The 14,637-nt window shown below is 38.5% G+C and overlaps 1 protein-coding gene across 2 annotated transcripts in view; it reads right to left on the bottom strand.

Annotated features, from left to right (window-relative positions):
- Window positions 1-5,192: 5,192 nt before the first annotated feature.
- The window catches only part of lsr (lipolysis stimulated lipoprotein receptor), a 17,484-nt gene continuing 8,039 nt past the window's right edge, over window positions 5,193-14,637 (bottom strand). For both annotated transcript variants that reach the window (XM_035672453.1, XM_035672454.1), the window contains 6 exons: window positions 11,986-12,189; window positions 11,754-11,804; window positions 9,962-10,078; window positions 8,871-9,168; window positions 6,434-6,902; window positions 5,193-5,962 (listed from right to left, as the gene is read on the bottom strand). In XM_035672453.1, the coding sequence (XP_035528346.1) occupies window positions 5,927-5,962; window positions 6,434-6,902; window positions 8,871-9,168; window positions 9,962-10,078; window positions 11,754-11,804; window positions 11,986-12,189 (1,175 nt within the window). In that variant the 3' untranslated portion in view covers window positions 5,193-5,926. The remainder of the gene's footprint in view (window positions 5,963-6,433; window positions 6,903-8,870; window positions 9,169-9,961; window positions 10,079-11,753; window positions 11,805-11,985; window positions 12,190-14,637) is intronic.

Here is a 14,637-nt window from a genome sequence, read left to right on the forward strand (position 1 = left end):
TGTTTCTCTGTGCTAACTGTTAATTTATCTCTTGTTAGATACTAAACAACTGTCCAGTATTTTTGATATCAAAATACCTCTTTTCTCTTCCTGTAAAACCTTCAAATATTGGTGATGACTGTACTATGTAGTGAACATTTATTGTCTTATGTTCTCTTCAGTTAATTCACTGTGGGTCTTGGTGGCTAAGGCATTTAAAGGCATCAGTATACTCCAACTAAAGTGCTTGTCAGATGGTCGCAGGTGATTGTGTGCCGTTATCCCCATTTGAATGATTACTTTGTCTTCTGTCTCGCTGATGGCAGGTATTTCATCCCGCCTTCGATTGTGCTATGAACACTTTTGCTTGCATATCATGGCCTTTATAGTCCCCCAAAACAGCATGGGGATTTGCTAAGTGTCCAACTTTTACACGAGAGAAGGTGATTATCATCCTGTCTCCCACCAACAGTCAACCACAATCTTGTCTTCTTTAATAAGTTGAGAAAATTGTCCTACTATTAGCTATGAGCTAAAAAAAATGGTAAATCCAGTGGGCATGTACAGATTGTGCTTTATTGGCTGCTCCCTCACTCTGCTGTTAGGCCTGAGCAAATCAGACCTTTGTCACTCTTATAAGTAGTCCTGTGACATCACATTATACCAGCATCGCGCCGCCTACCTTCAACCTGAGCAGAAGTGCAATCAGCAAGAATAATTTAAATGTATTTATGTACAGGGCCTTCAAACCCCCAATGAAATATCTGAAAAATGCATTGTCAAGCAGCTTCACACAAATCTGATTAGTTTGAGATACATGATGCTCTTATCTGAACCAAATCCTGTTTCAAACATAAAGCAGCTGGATTAAAAGCAGAAAATTATAATTTAGTCACTTTTTGGGGACAGTTTTAATATCCAACTTTCAATTCCACAAACATACAATGACCCTTTACGTTTGCAACAGTATTAAGTAAAACACACCAGAATCCACATGGTGTAAAAACACACGTACACAAACATGCTTTTACAGTATTATGGCGTAGACATGGAGGGTGGTGTGGGGGAGAGATGGTATGTGGGTGGATGAGGGGGTTGTTGGGTTGTGCTGGACAGAGATGGGCGACAGAACAACACACTGAGAATGGATCCATTGTCGCTCTGTCCACTTTACTGGACAGAAGCAGTGGATGACTGCCATTTGCAAAACCGCTAGAAATAATTGCATTTTATGTTTTTATCACTCCACCTAAAAGGTTTTTGCCTAAATCATGTTACATTGTGGCAATTTATTACACATGCAGAAATAGATGGAAACAAATCCCCAATAGCAGGCTTAAAACCTACTTTAGTTTAAAATATGCTGTGCGTGCTATTCAGGCTATCAAGATTTCCTAATTGATCTGACAAAAAGAGAGAATATTGAAAGTCAAGTTAAATTCCAGTGAAAGTCCAAATCAGACATTAAAAGTCAAAATCAGAGGGACTTTGAAAGGGTCCCAGATTAAATTTGAGACCAAATAAGACATTAAGACTGTCCCTTGAATGAAAATTATATTGTAATTATTATTATTCACCACATTGGACACCACTGTATATCTTAGTGAAGGGTTATTGACCCAGTCCAGGACTACATTTTCACAGCACTGTTGACATGCTGCTGTCCCTGTGTTACATGGGATTTTTATTCCCAAAGGTGCAACTAATCTCAAATTTGTCCTACTTGGCTCAAGTTCCCATATTGCGCTCCAACTGTCACTGTGTGGCTTGAATTTGGAGTGTGTTTCATATGCAGGCTTTTTTTTATCATTATAATTTTTTCAGACATTGCGATTATTCACAGCCATTTTGTAGAAATGCAACATGCACCTTAAGCTATATTAATTAAAAGTTGCTTCTGTTTTGTTATGACTGCCAAGTATTTGCACAAAAATACAGTTAACATGGCTGTGAGGACAAAAAATGTTCAACATAATAATTAGGTGATAATCGTCATGGCAAGAACGATATCAAACCTAATGTTTGTTTTTTTCTTTGGTAAAAATGTTGGAAAAATGATGAGCTTGTTGAGTCACCAGTCTACCAGCAAATACATAATGCATGGCTATCAAACATAAGAAATAGCACTTTTTTTCTGCTGCCCCATAGATTGTGTTATAGCATCAAATCTGGACATAATACTCAAACAATGTGTAAAGGAACTGTGTCTCACTCCTGTGAGATATCTGTCTCTTTGGTGTGGCCACCTATGACCACAATATTAAACTGACTGCTATTCTATTGCAAAGAAAAAATTTAAAAATGAGGAAATTTAAACACAGGAACACAAAACAGATAAAGAGTTACGATTCAGTGAAGCAAAACAAAGCAGCATGTTCAGGATTTACATATGAGGAGAATCTAAAAGTAATGAAAAATAATTGTAGATCAGAGAGTAGCAGAGCTCTTACCTTATCAGCTGATCTGAAGCCAGTGAGGAGCTCAGAGAGTCCTCTTCTCTCCTTCGGCATTTGCTTTCTCTACTGCTCTCCCTCCTCCCTCCTCTCTCTCTGTCAGCAGATTGGATCTTTGGCATACAGAACCTGTAATGATGGGGGAGGGGGGTTAGATTCACACATTATTTTTATTTATTAAAGAGTAACTCTGTTTTTCACATCTTAGTCTTTTTTATATAGTTTGACCATCATTTCTATTGTTATGATAACATACCTACCGAAGTAATATTGCTCGTAATGGCTCATATTTGGGAACGTGGCAAGAGGGCAAGAAACTGATTAGTCAGATAATCTGACAGATTGTAAACAAAGGTTTTTACCTATATACCAGAAAGTTGGTCTACAAACTGTAATGGAAAGATGTTTTCAGTAATATTTTTTCCTTTTATCTTCGTTTTCTCCTTCAAGCAAGTTAAAAACCAATGTGATCATGTGGCCACTCTTAGATATTCCTTTATTTGTCCCACAATGGGGAAATTCCAATGTTACTTGCAACCATCTGACTTTGTTTTAACAAGATCCTAACAATGATTGAGTCAAATGTTGTGATAAAACTGGAATTGTCCTTTAAAATGTTACCATCCATATCGACAAACCAGTCCAGTGGCCCTGGGAGGATTCTGCACCTCAAAATACCCATGCAATCTCTAGTTTCAGTGCTAATGCAGGAAAAACTGTGCCTCATACGTAGCACAGGACTTTGTAAAGATGTGGAGGTTGGGCTGGTAGACTGGGGCATGTAGCGCTTCAAACTTTCATGCAGCCAGGACTCTAATCACAGACCTCCAATTAATATTTGTGCTTTTATTAACTGTAACCATGCTCTTACTCTAAACTTAACCATACGATGATAGCATGCAGATATGATGTGGAAAGAAGTAATAAGAAAAACATTGAACTAAATAACCATAATCCAGGGTTTTTATAGAATAATCCAACATTGAAATTCTTGTCTGGAGACAAGGGTGCAACAAACATCATCCACTTGGTGGTTCATTGTTGTAATTGACCATTAACAACCAGAGCTGTTTTCACTCCAGCAGTCAAGGAAACTGTTTAGCCCCATTTGTTACTTCCACGTCAGGTGTGCTTGATGTAGGTGTGATGTGAATATTCTGCTGACAAGCGTTTGACTAATGCAATACCGGCCAACTGCGGAACAAATCTCCTTTCTCTGGAAGATCTCTGATGGGATGGGATACACTGTAGTGATGGGAATTCTGTCTCCACATTGTTTGTATGGAGTGTTTTTAGTGCCAGCACAAATTGAATCTGTTTTGAATTTGAAATTTTCAGAAATTATAAATTGTAATTCAGAGATTGAAATTGAATTTAACATGTATTGCTTTCCAGTTGTATTATTTTAATTTTGGGGTGTTCTAATTTCAGTTTCAACTCAGAGACATCCAGGGGAATCTAGACCAGTCTCTACCATTTTGTCATGGCTAACAAAACAACTGTTGCACCTCACAGGTAAGCGTATTAGCACTTCGTGTCAATGAATTTAACACTGCTTCGCAAAATTGGATTATTATGTGAAATGTGCACTTTTACTCCCTAAATTGCTAAAACCATTTACTATAAAATAATAGTTGTGTAGGATTCCCAAATTAAGCTATAATTGTGTCAAATCAGGCACCATTTATAAAGCTTGCACTTGTTTTCAATTGTAGTTCTGAGTAACTAAAGTTAGCTGAATGGCAAACAGCTTCATTTGGAGAGCTGAGAAAGAAGCTGCCATTATAACATAAAAGATTTCAACATAACTTCACTTGCCACATGCACGTAACCACCGTCACAACTGACATGGTGCGGTAATGTGCAGATGATTAACACCAGCCTTGGTCACTGCAACCACCCTGAAGTACCAGAGACCTCAGGGTGTTAAGTGACAGCAGTAATGACATACAGTGTGAGGAGACGGTTGCTGTAGAGAAAGACATACTAACTGCCAGAGTTCAGGATACCTGTAGCAAAGGATAGGGAGAGTTCTGACAACAAGACATTTTATATAATTACATTCTGAATGTTAGTTTACCAATTATTTGCTCATGTATTCATACCTGTTAATTAACTATAATGACCAAGTGATACAGGACAGCAGTTTTCTAGCCTGGGTCACTTCAAAGGACAAACATTGGAACCTGACCTGCTGCTTCTTATGCAATACACCCATTGTAGTATCTAAAATATTAAAATGACCAACGTTTTGTGTAAAATCACATTTGATAGTCTTATATATGCAACTACAATCTGAGTGAGTGGACAAATAAACACATATATAAACATATATACAAGTGTAGGGAGGAGTGGGCACACTTGTAAAATAGAATGTAATGCAATACCTTGAACTTTTCTATTTTAAGTTTCACAAGCATTTCGTATTTATCGCAGATTTCTTTTAATGGATTGTGTTTGATTGTACGTTTGTTCACCCACTGAGTGCCACCACACAGGGCAAATTGAAAGGGCAACTTTTACTGCAACTTTTAATAGAGATTGAATTGGGTTTTTTTCAGTCTTAAACATTGTACTGTTCCAAATCCAACAGCAATGAACAACTGTTGTAATTAATACGTCCCAAGTTTAAGAGAAAAACAGAATATGGTCCACAACAAACAACCCTCCTACAACCTAACCTACTGTGCCATTAAATTACAGACTAACATGTTGGTGTCATCTAGTGGTAAAACAAGTCAAGTGAAGCCAAGACAAATGCCCTGACAATAGAGACCTTTATTGTAAAATTTCATCACATCACAATAATAATTTTCATTTTTAGAGTGTATTACTGGTCGTCTGTACAATATACTGAAGGTTAAAACTGTAATTTTGTGTAAAAAAAAAAAAAAAAAAAAGGTTAAAAAATAAAATGCAAGTACTCAAACACAAATTATATTTTGTTCACCAGGTTACTAAAGACACAGAGCAATCTAACACAACTAAAAGCAAAGATAAAATCAATTCCTTTAAATGTACATAGCTTTTCTTACAAAAAAAGTAAAAAGCCAGGAAAATCTGTAAACCCCTACAAATCTACATTAGTACCTGTATCAGCTAACTGAAACTACACAAATGTTAAAAATGTTGAAACCAATTGGAACATGTTTACTCGTCAAGATATAAACACTTCTGTAGAGGAATTATTTATCAGCTTGACTTTCACATCTACAAGTAAAATTCTGTACACTCTAAGGCACTTGTGGCAGCCACAATGTTTTATACATGGAAAGGCACATAATGTTTCATCTGTACACCTATTCCCTATTAGAAAAGTATTCATACACATTCAGAATCAATTTGTGATAAGTTTGCTGTATATTATGCAATATGAAATTCAGTACGGCAAATTAGCCGTGTGACTAATATTTACAGTCTTATAAATCAACTGCGCCTGTTTGGATGGATCAAAGCTGCATTATTGGGGCAGGTTGCTCACGTCACGGTTGGTTTTACACCACAAGGCTCTCCCGACTCACAGCTCCATTCTGTAAGACAAGAAACGTTATGTCAACTTGACAAATGTACAAACGTAAATTCTGATTTAATCACATTTTAGATGCCTCAATCAGAGGTAAAGAACAAGGGTGGTGACATTCTATATTTTTCTTTTTCCTTGTGTTTTTTTAGTGAAATCTCTGCACTTTTGTTTTTTAGCTGCATCACTGTACACAGGGCAACGCAGGAGAGACAGCACAAGGCTGTACACTTTACAAGCTGAGGCTCAAAACCCACAAACCCACAAAATTAACTGATAGTTAACAGACAGCAGTGAGACTCCACACAGCTGGGCAGCAGCTGGTCCGATTGTCTCTACTCATGTTGCTACGTTTCCAGCAAAGGAACTGCATATGTAAGAGCAAAACTCATACTGGCAATTACGAGAACCCTTACATGTTCATGTGGTTACGAGCACCTGACTGAACCCTGGTCTGTGAATGAGTTTTGCTGGGGCTCACCTTGCGGAGGTTGCTTTTTTTGGAAGATGACACACTTTCATCTTCACCGTACGGTGGAGGTGGTGGGGGTGGGTAGTCATCACGGCGACCGGGATATCCAGAGGGCGGGTTCTGAGGAAGCGGCGGAGGCCCACGTGGCGCCCTCCCCCGATCCGAGCGGTCGCTCTCGCTGTCCAGTCGCTCCCGGCTGCGTGCCCTCTGCTGCTCGCCCATCTTCTTCCTCTCCATGGCTTCTCGCAGGAAGCTGTCATCATAATCAACACGCCCACCCCTGGCAGCGCCGTCAGTCGGGCGATTCCTCTCCAGGTCCATCAGATCGTCACGGCTGCGGCTGCGTCTCCCTGGGAGGCCACCGTAGTCCCCCCTGTCTCCTCTCCGCCGATCATCAGGGGAGTAGTCACGCCGCCTGCGGTCATCAAAGTCGCGGTCGTGGCCGCTGCGGGCACTGCTGCTCCACCCATCATCCGAACTGAAGAAACAGAAAGCAGCCAATTGAGGGGAAACAGAAACATACCGGGCTGTGACATTAGATTAGCTGCTGAATAAATGTTTAAGACCCGTTTAAACTAAGTTTAGACCTCATTGCTGTGTCCTTTCTTTAAACCACAGTTGACTTAAACCTGGTTACTATATCTTGTAGAAATAAATCACTTTAAACCAGCACCTGAGGTTTGAGCTACATGCAATTATTGCATATATATATATATATATTATTATTACATTATATAAAGCTACTAAACACAGTGTGACAGTCTGAAAGATGTTACATAAGCTTTCTTGTTGGTAGCACATAAAACCACTGAAACTACCAGTATGAAACCACATTTTAGTTAGTGGGCCACACCCGGTGTACACCTCCAACTGAAAGTGCTTGTTATTTCCCTCTAAACTTGGAAAAGAAATATGTTGCCGTCTTAATAATCAAAGTCAAATCTGACACGACTGACGATATAAACAGCTCAAGGAAAAAGACAAGCGTGCCATCGGTCATCAGACTCCACAACGCCACAGCACCCAGTACCTCCCACCCCCGCTGACTAAGACTGGTTTTAATTCAACCAAACTTATATTATTTATCTTAAATTGCACATTTTTTGTCAAGCTGTTTAAAATAATTTGCACACCATTGTACTTGCACATTGCATATAGTGTATATATTTTTAATTTATATTTTCTATTATATTTTGTAATATTCTTATTGTGATGAGATGCATGTACACTGTACTCTTTTTACTGCACTATATTCCCCAATGCTGCTGCGTTTAACTTGAATTTCTTCTATGGGGGATTAATAAAGGTATATCTTATCTTATTTTATTATGTTTGAATAAAAATACACTGAAGATGGTGATGATGATAATATGGATTCCTTCCTCTATGGGAGGAGTGAAAGGAAAAAACAGGTTTTTTTTGAAGTATCATTATTACATAGATGCATCTATCAGGGGAAACACCTCTGCTATACTTTCATGGTAAAGGTTTCTGGAAAGCGTCTGTTACTCCCACCATACACACTGAAAGATAAGATTAGAAAGAATTCTTGGGGTTGCCAAGATGCTTGAAAGAAAATATATATACTATATTTATACACAGAAACATGGCATACATATACTATACATACACACAAAGAACATAATTATATTTGTATTTCTACATACATAGTGCACTGTGCATAGATAGTAAAAAACATTCAAACAAATGAAATTTTTAAAAACAATCTGGGATGCAGGTAACCAAACAGAATCCAAAAAAGGGTTTGCACATCGAAGTCTGTCCCATTTCTCTTTTAATTTAGTTCACAGTTTCTGCACAGAGAGGAATAAGTATAATTTATTCCCTTGTGAAACCCTTTTTGTATCAACATTTGTACCTCAAATTCTTGGGAAACTTGACTTGCCTGCTGTACACTTCATCATTCATCATGTGCTAAATGGCAGCAGCAGCCGGCCAATACATGCCACCATCTACAAAGCTTAATTCAGAGTCAGAAGGCTTAATAAATCAGGTTTTAACATTTAAATATAGCAAATAAATCAGTTTGATATTACTTCAAGTAAAGAAAAAAAAAACAGTATGAAAATAAAATCTTTAGCAAATTTCTATTTTATAGATCTTAAGGCATTAAGCAGAAAAGCAGAATATGACAATTAAGTCAAGATAATATTCTGACTTTCAGCATTAATGTTTAGATTAATACTTTTGTTTGCTAAAGGATCCTTCTGCTTAGTGTGAAAAGAGACATACATTTAGTAGCCAAGCTGAGCTGTTGAATGGAGTGGGTTTGTTTTTCTTGATCAATTCTTGAGTAAATCTGAACAGTTTTCTACACATCAAGACAAAGCTCATAACGCATCAAGCCAGACAACAAGTAAATGATCACCACTGCTAAACAGGGTGATAATGGTTCGGAAGTGTTACTCGGAGAAATGAGACTCACCCTCTCCTGCCTCTGGGCTCATCTGGGCGCCGGTGTGGTGAGTAGTCATCTCGGCCGTACCGCCGTCCAATGTCATCAAGGTTGTCCATGGAGCGGGCACGTACGCGATTCTCCACGTACCCTCCACCATGGCGCGGGTAGTCATCACGGCGGTGGCCTTGCTGGGAAACACTGCTGATGGTGCTCATGGCTTCATCCCGGTCATAGACGGTGGCTAGAGGTGGCGGCTGGGAACGCCCCCCACGACCTCGAGGCTCCAAGCTATCATGCAAGGAAGTGACTTCACTCATATTATCCACTAAGGGAGGAAAAACAGAGCAGAAGAGATGATAAGTAGACCAGATAAAATTAAATGGTTTCTTGGTGAAGAATAAGCAAACTAAAGCTCCATTTGGACAGGATTCACATTAAGAATAAATGAAAAATGAAATATCCTGCGGTCCTCGTTAATTCAACCCCGAAACTTCAGACGGTTTTATTACCATTGGGAAATTACAGAATACAGGACAACGCTGAAAGAGAGATCCAAAAGATAGACAGTTGAGGAGGAAGCAGATTTACTGCTTAAGGTGAAATTGATTCAAAAACTGTACCTCTTGTGAGAAGTACAGAAGAAGTAAAGTAAAATTTTCCACTCAGTGTTTAGTTGATGAAATGGTAAAGATGAAATGTTGTAGTTTCTGTTTTTTCAAATTACCACCATACCATAGTTTAGTTTTTATCATAGTTTTTTATATCTGTATTTCAAGTAATTGCTGCTGTGACAAGGGAATTTCCCCATTGTGGGATTAATAAAGTAATTAGTAGTAAGTACAATACAATGTTTTTTGTTGGGTACACATTGTCACAATATTATCAATGAAAAAGCCACAGAGCCACAGTTTGCACTGGTCTAAATGAAGTAAGTTTCCAAGAAAGGTGTTCTGACCGGATTGAAATTACAGGAAGACCAGCAAGTTTACTGAAAGTAGGTCACTGCAGCCAGGATTAATAGTCGCATGGGTGCGAAAAATTAACCACACAGGAAGTAGTTGAGCAGTCTGTTGGCGTGCAACTGTACCCAGAGTAACAGTAAGTGATCAGTCACTCACAGCGATTGTAGTTGGCAGGTCTGGCCGGGTCCAATTTGGAAAGCTCCTTCTCCATATAGTAAATGGCACGTGTGGCGTTCCCATCAGGATCCACCTGGATACGATACCCACTGCGAGCTGGTAAGAAGAAGAAAGGAAGTCAGATTTCAGCTTCATGCAAATACGCTGAATCACTGTGTTTTAAACATAACTGCAGTAAAAGGAGTACTCACACACTGGAGTCCTTTCATTAGTACTGGCGAGGTCCCTTACCATTAGGTATCTACCAATTCTGACTGGGAGTTGGATCCAATATCTATATTAATACTACAAGTCTACTTTTTTTTTTGTTTTAAGTACTTTTTTACTAATCTCTCTATTTTGCACTTGCTTTGGCAATGTATTCCCATGCCAATAAAGCCCATTTTAATTTAATTATTTACTTAAATATTGAGTTAATATGTATCAAACACACTGGAATCTAAAACACTTTATTTTTCATGAGCTACTTGATACAAACAGTTCCTGGAAATCTATTAGGTTTATTAGATTCAATTATTGATATGATTTTTGAAGTTTACCTGGGATAATGTGACTCCTGAAACTGAACGATCAACGATTAGTTGATTAGTCCAAATACTCTGATCTCAGCTTCTCAAATGTGAATGTTTTTTAAGGTTCTTTCTCGTCCCTTAAGCCAGTAAATTGGACATCTTTGAGATGTGGACTAAACACAGACATCACATTTGGCTTTGGGAATCAGTGATCAACATATTTCACCATTTTATGTATCACACAACTAATCAATTAATTCAATCTACAGATTAATTGATAATGAAAAAAGTTGCAGAACTAATGCTTATCACAGGGGAAAATAAATGTGAATACGCCAAAAGTATAATTCTAACTAAATTGTTAATCAAGAAGTCACACAGATACAATAAAGTAAGAATCAATCACTCGCACATATATGATGTCAAATATTCATTACTAGGGATACGTCATATGTAAATCTATGTGTAGATGTTATCTACATTTAGATCCTAGGGTTAGAGCAGTAGTGTAGGATAGTGTAGTAAAGTATACCCACTTATTTATTAGTCATCATAATCAAAATGTATTTTTCTCAGATGGCAAAGACATGACATAGTAGTCCTAATTTCAGAGTGCATGGAATAAAGAATAAGGAATAATTCGCACAAAAGGTATAATTATGTAGCTGTGTTTTGTCTGTGGAGCTGTACTGATTCAAAATCTGTACCTAATCTGAGGCGAACGCTAATATCATAATGATACTTACCCCTAATGCCAAGCAGCAGAAGTTAAATGACAATATGCAAATTGCCCCCTTTTTGGGTGACCTAAATATGCAGTAGTAGTCTTACATGTGACTTTTTATAACACGTGGCGTTTATCCTTTGCTCAATGGACCATTTTAAATAAATTGGTGGGATAAATTAAGGATATACACACTTATACTGAGTTAGGGAAATTCCACCAGAGATCATCCACTTTCTGAAGAAAGACAAGAGGTGGCACAGACGTGACTAATTTCAGAATGGCAAAGCACACACAGCACTTTGTTAGTAATAACATCTGAGGTCATGTTATATACTGTTTAATGTTTTCCCCTAGTGTCTTTTTCACACCCACCTTTGATAGCCACCCACATGACTGAGGGTGATATCTGAATAATCACACAGCAAAAATATCAGTTTTAATAAGTAACTTGATCCACATCTCTCTAATGGGAAAGTTTTACAGTACAGGTGGCAAGGCTGATGTACACAAATACAAAGTGCCATGTACTCACTGTGGTCCTGGTCCCCATCATGCAGCAGAGGCACCTGGGAGCCCTGTCCCACTGCACACACAACAAGGCAAATTTAAACAAAGCTCCGCATTAAACAAATTAGGTAGGCAATTTTATGTCATTATGAAACTCATATTTTCAGTTAAGTTACTTTAACTGATAATGTCTTCCCCACAATCAGAAGATAATGAGAACTTCTACAAAAATGACTCATAATGCAAGTATCGCTCACCTGAGCTGGCGCCATCATATTCTCGACCGTACCCATTATGTGGCGGTAGGGCTCCAGCTCCGTTGGGTAGAGGAAGCAGGGGCATACCGGGCTGGTTCATTAGCGGGCCACTGTATGCTGGCTGAGCATACATACTGGGAGCATACATGGTGGGAGCATACTGACTGGGCACACCTTTCTTCACTGCTTTTCCTGCCTCGTACACTGCAAAAAATAATGGCAGACAGTCGGTTAAAGTGAAGAGAAAAACATGATTGTGTGGAACAGTAGAAACGCTCCATGTGCTTTTGGCAAGGACAGAAACTAACACCCAGCAATTGTTCATTTCCTGCTGAGAGTTTCATGAGAAGAATGACACCGGTAAAACCACAATTTGTCTAAACACCTACTGTCAATGTTTACTACTAAAAGTTTTTTAAGGATTAAACAAACAACAAAAAAAGTGTGTATAAGTGACCTTGAAAGGTGCAGGTAGATATATTTTTTTCTTTTTTGGACCATTGATAGTAAATAATTATAATTTGGGCAGAGCCAGGCTGGCTGTTTTCCCCTTGCTTTCTTGTCTTTGCGCTAAGCTAAGCTAAGCTAAGCTAATCGACTGCTGTTGAATAGAATAGGATAGAATAAACTTTTTGTGTCCCAGAGGGTAAATGTGTCTTGGGCACAGTGCTACAATCTATTGCTTCACAAAAACAAACAAACATACACTGACAATACGGCAGCTTAAAAAGAGACTATGCGACTATATGAAAAAACTATAATAATTAAAGTGCTTTTTCATTTCATTTCAAATTGCTCTATAGATTAAGTATTAGAGTTCAGCAGCTTGAGGGAGGTTATGACAAATGATAACTTCAATCGGTTTGATTTGCACTTTGGCATAGGGGGGATTTTTATGTGCTCATATTCTTTCCTCCCTATACCCTCATAGCTATTTTGTGCGCACTGGCAAGCCGGCTGTTCAGCTGTACTGCTAACTTGTCGAACCATGCTGTGATTCCATATCTAATGATGCTCTCAAGGATCACCTGGTAAAACATCAGCACTGGCTGCTCACTCCATACAGTCACCTTAGAAAGTAAAGTCTCTGTTGCAGTCTATTGCACAGGTTAGGAATGTGTGTTTTCCAGCCAAGAAGGTTGTCCATGTGGAAGTATTTGGACAGGGACAAACTAGTGATTTTTTATGGTTTTTGATGACCACTGGGTCACGGTCAGTCACTTGTCTCAGGTCTCCTGTGTTTTAGTGACATTTAAAGTAAGTTTGTTAGTGTCACACCACTTGATAAAGGTGCCTATCCCATTATGGTACAAAGAAAAGTTCATGTCTTTGTGAAGAAGGCTCAAAATCCTAATTATACATAACTATTGGGGTGTTCTTTTCTGCAGTCATTAGTGTACAGTGTAAAAAGTATAGGTGATACCAGACAACCTTGTGGGACCCCTGTATTGCTACGTTTGGTCTCCCCCCTCGCCCCATTGACTTTCACTAGTTGTGTCCTATATATAAAAAAAGAATAAAACTCTTTGATCAGGGCAGGGTTAACACTCATTTCCTTCTCCTACTCTAAAAGCAGATGCACAGTATTAAATGCTAAACTGAAATAAATTCAATCAATTCTAGCGTAAGCTTTTGTGTTCTTCAGGTGCTTAGAGTGCAAAGTGCAAAATGCAGAGGATGGCATCTTCAGTGTTGCGTTCATGAAAATTTCGCTTAACATTAAATGACCACAGGAGGTCAAAGCTACAAGACGACAATCATTATTCACTGTGGCAGAGGGTTCTTTAGTCACTGGTGTTAGGGTTGACTTCTTCCACAAAGCTGGAACAGTGTGAGTGTCCAAAGACCGTTGCAATATGGGACAGTATGCTGGTGGTAGTTCTTTTGCATACACTGAACATTGGGCGGGTCACCTTCCAGCCAGCAGGGGGCATCAGTATCTGGCAAAGGCTGCAACAATGTCAAACTTCAGAGCGACCCAGACTTCAAGTACAATTCATTCAGCTCATTTTTGCAGTTTGTCCACGATAATTATTTTTTTTCATGGTTCATGTGAGTATCAGATGTTATAGTGCCAAAGTCTTTTGGGTGTTTAAAAGCTTCTCTTGCATTTGTAAGAAGCTGTTTGAGTTATTCTCAAATTACTGATAGTCCTGCCTTTTTTCTATTTTTGAAGGCAAGCTTTTTCCTGTATGCAGTCTTTAATTTATTTTATAATGTAAGGTTTATCATCCGTCTACCACACTGTCGCCACAGAATTTCACGTAATCAGTAACTTCATCGAGCTCGAATGTGAGTATGGACCAATCTGTGCATTTAAAACACCTCTTAGTGTCTTGACTTTAAAAACTATTTATACAAGGGAAATAAGTGTATGGTATTGTGGTCTGAGTTAGAAAGTCACACATCGGAGCATAGCCATTTTGGAGAAACCGTGGTAGATAAGGAGGAAGTGTCAGGTAGAAAATGGATGACTTGAAAAACTTTTTATACGAGGAAAATAGGCGTATGGTATTGTGGTCTGAGTTAGAAAGAGGAAACTTTGACTTTGCAGATTACGCATTCTTAATGTTGCCATGGCATTTTTCTAGGATCTTGTTATTTGCAGTGTCGCATTGTACATTTTAGTTCAAAGCCTAGCAACACAGTCTC

This window comes from Morone saxatilis, unplaced genomic scaffold (genome assembly GCF_004916995.1).
Source record: "Morone saxatilis isolate NCDOM2014 unplaced genomic scaffold, NCSU_SB_2.0 Contig24, whole genome shotgun sequence".
Lineage (NCBI taxonomy): Eukaryota > Metazoa > Chordata > Actinopteri > Moronidae > Morone > Morone saxatilis.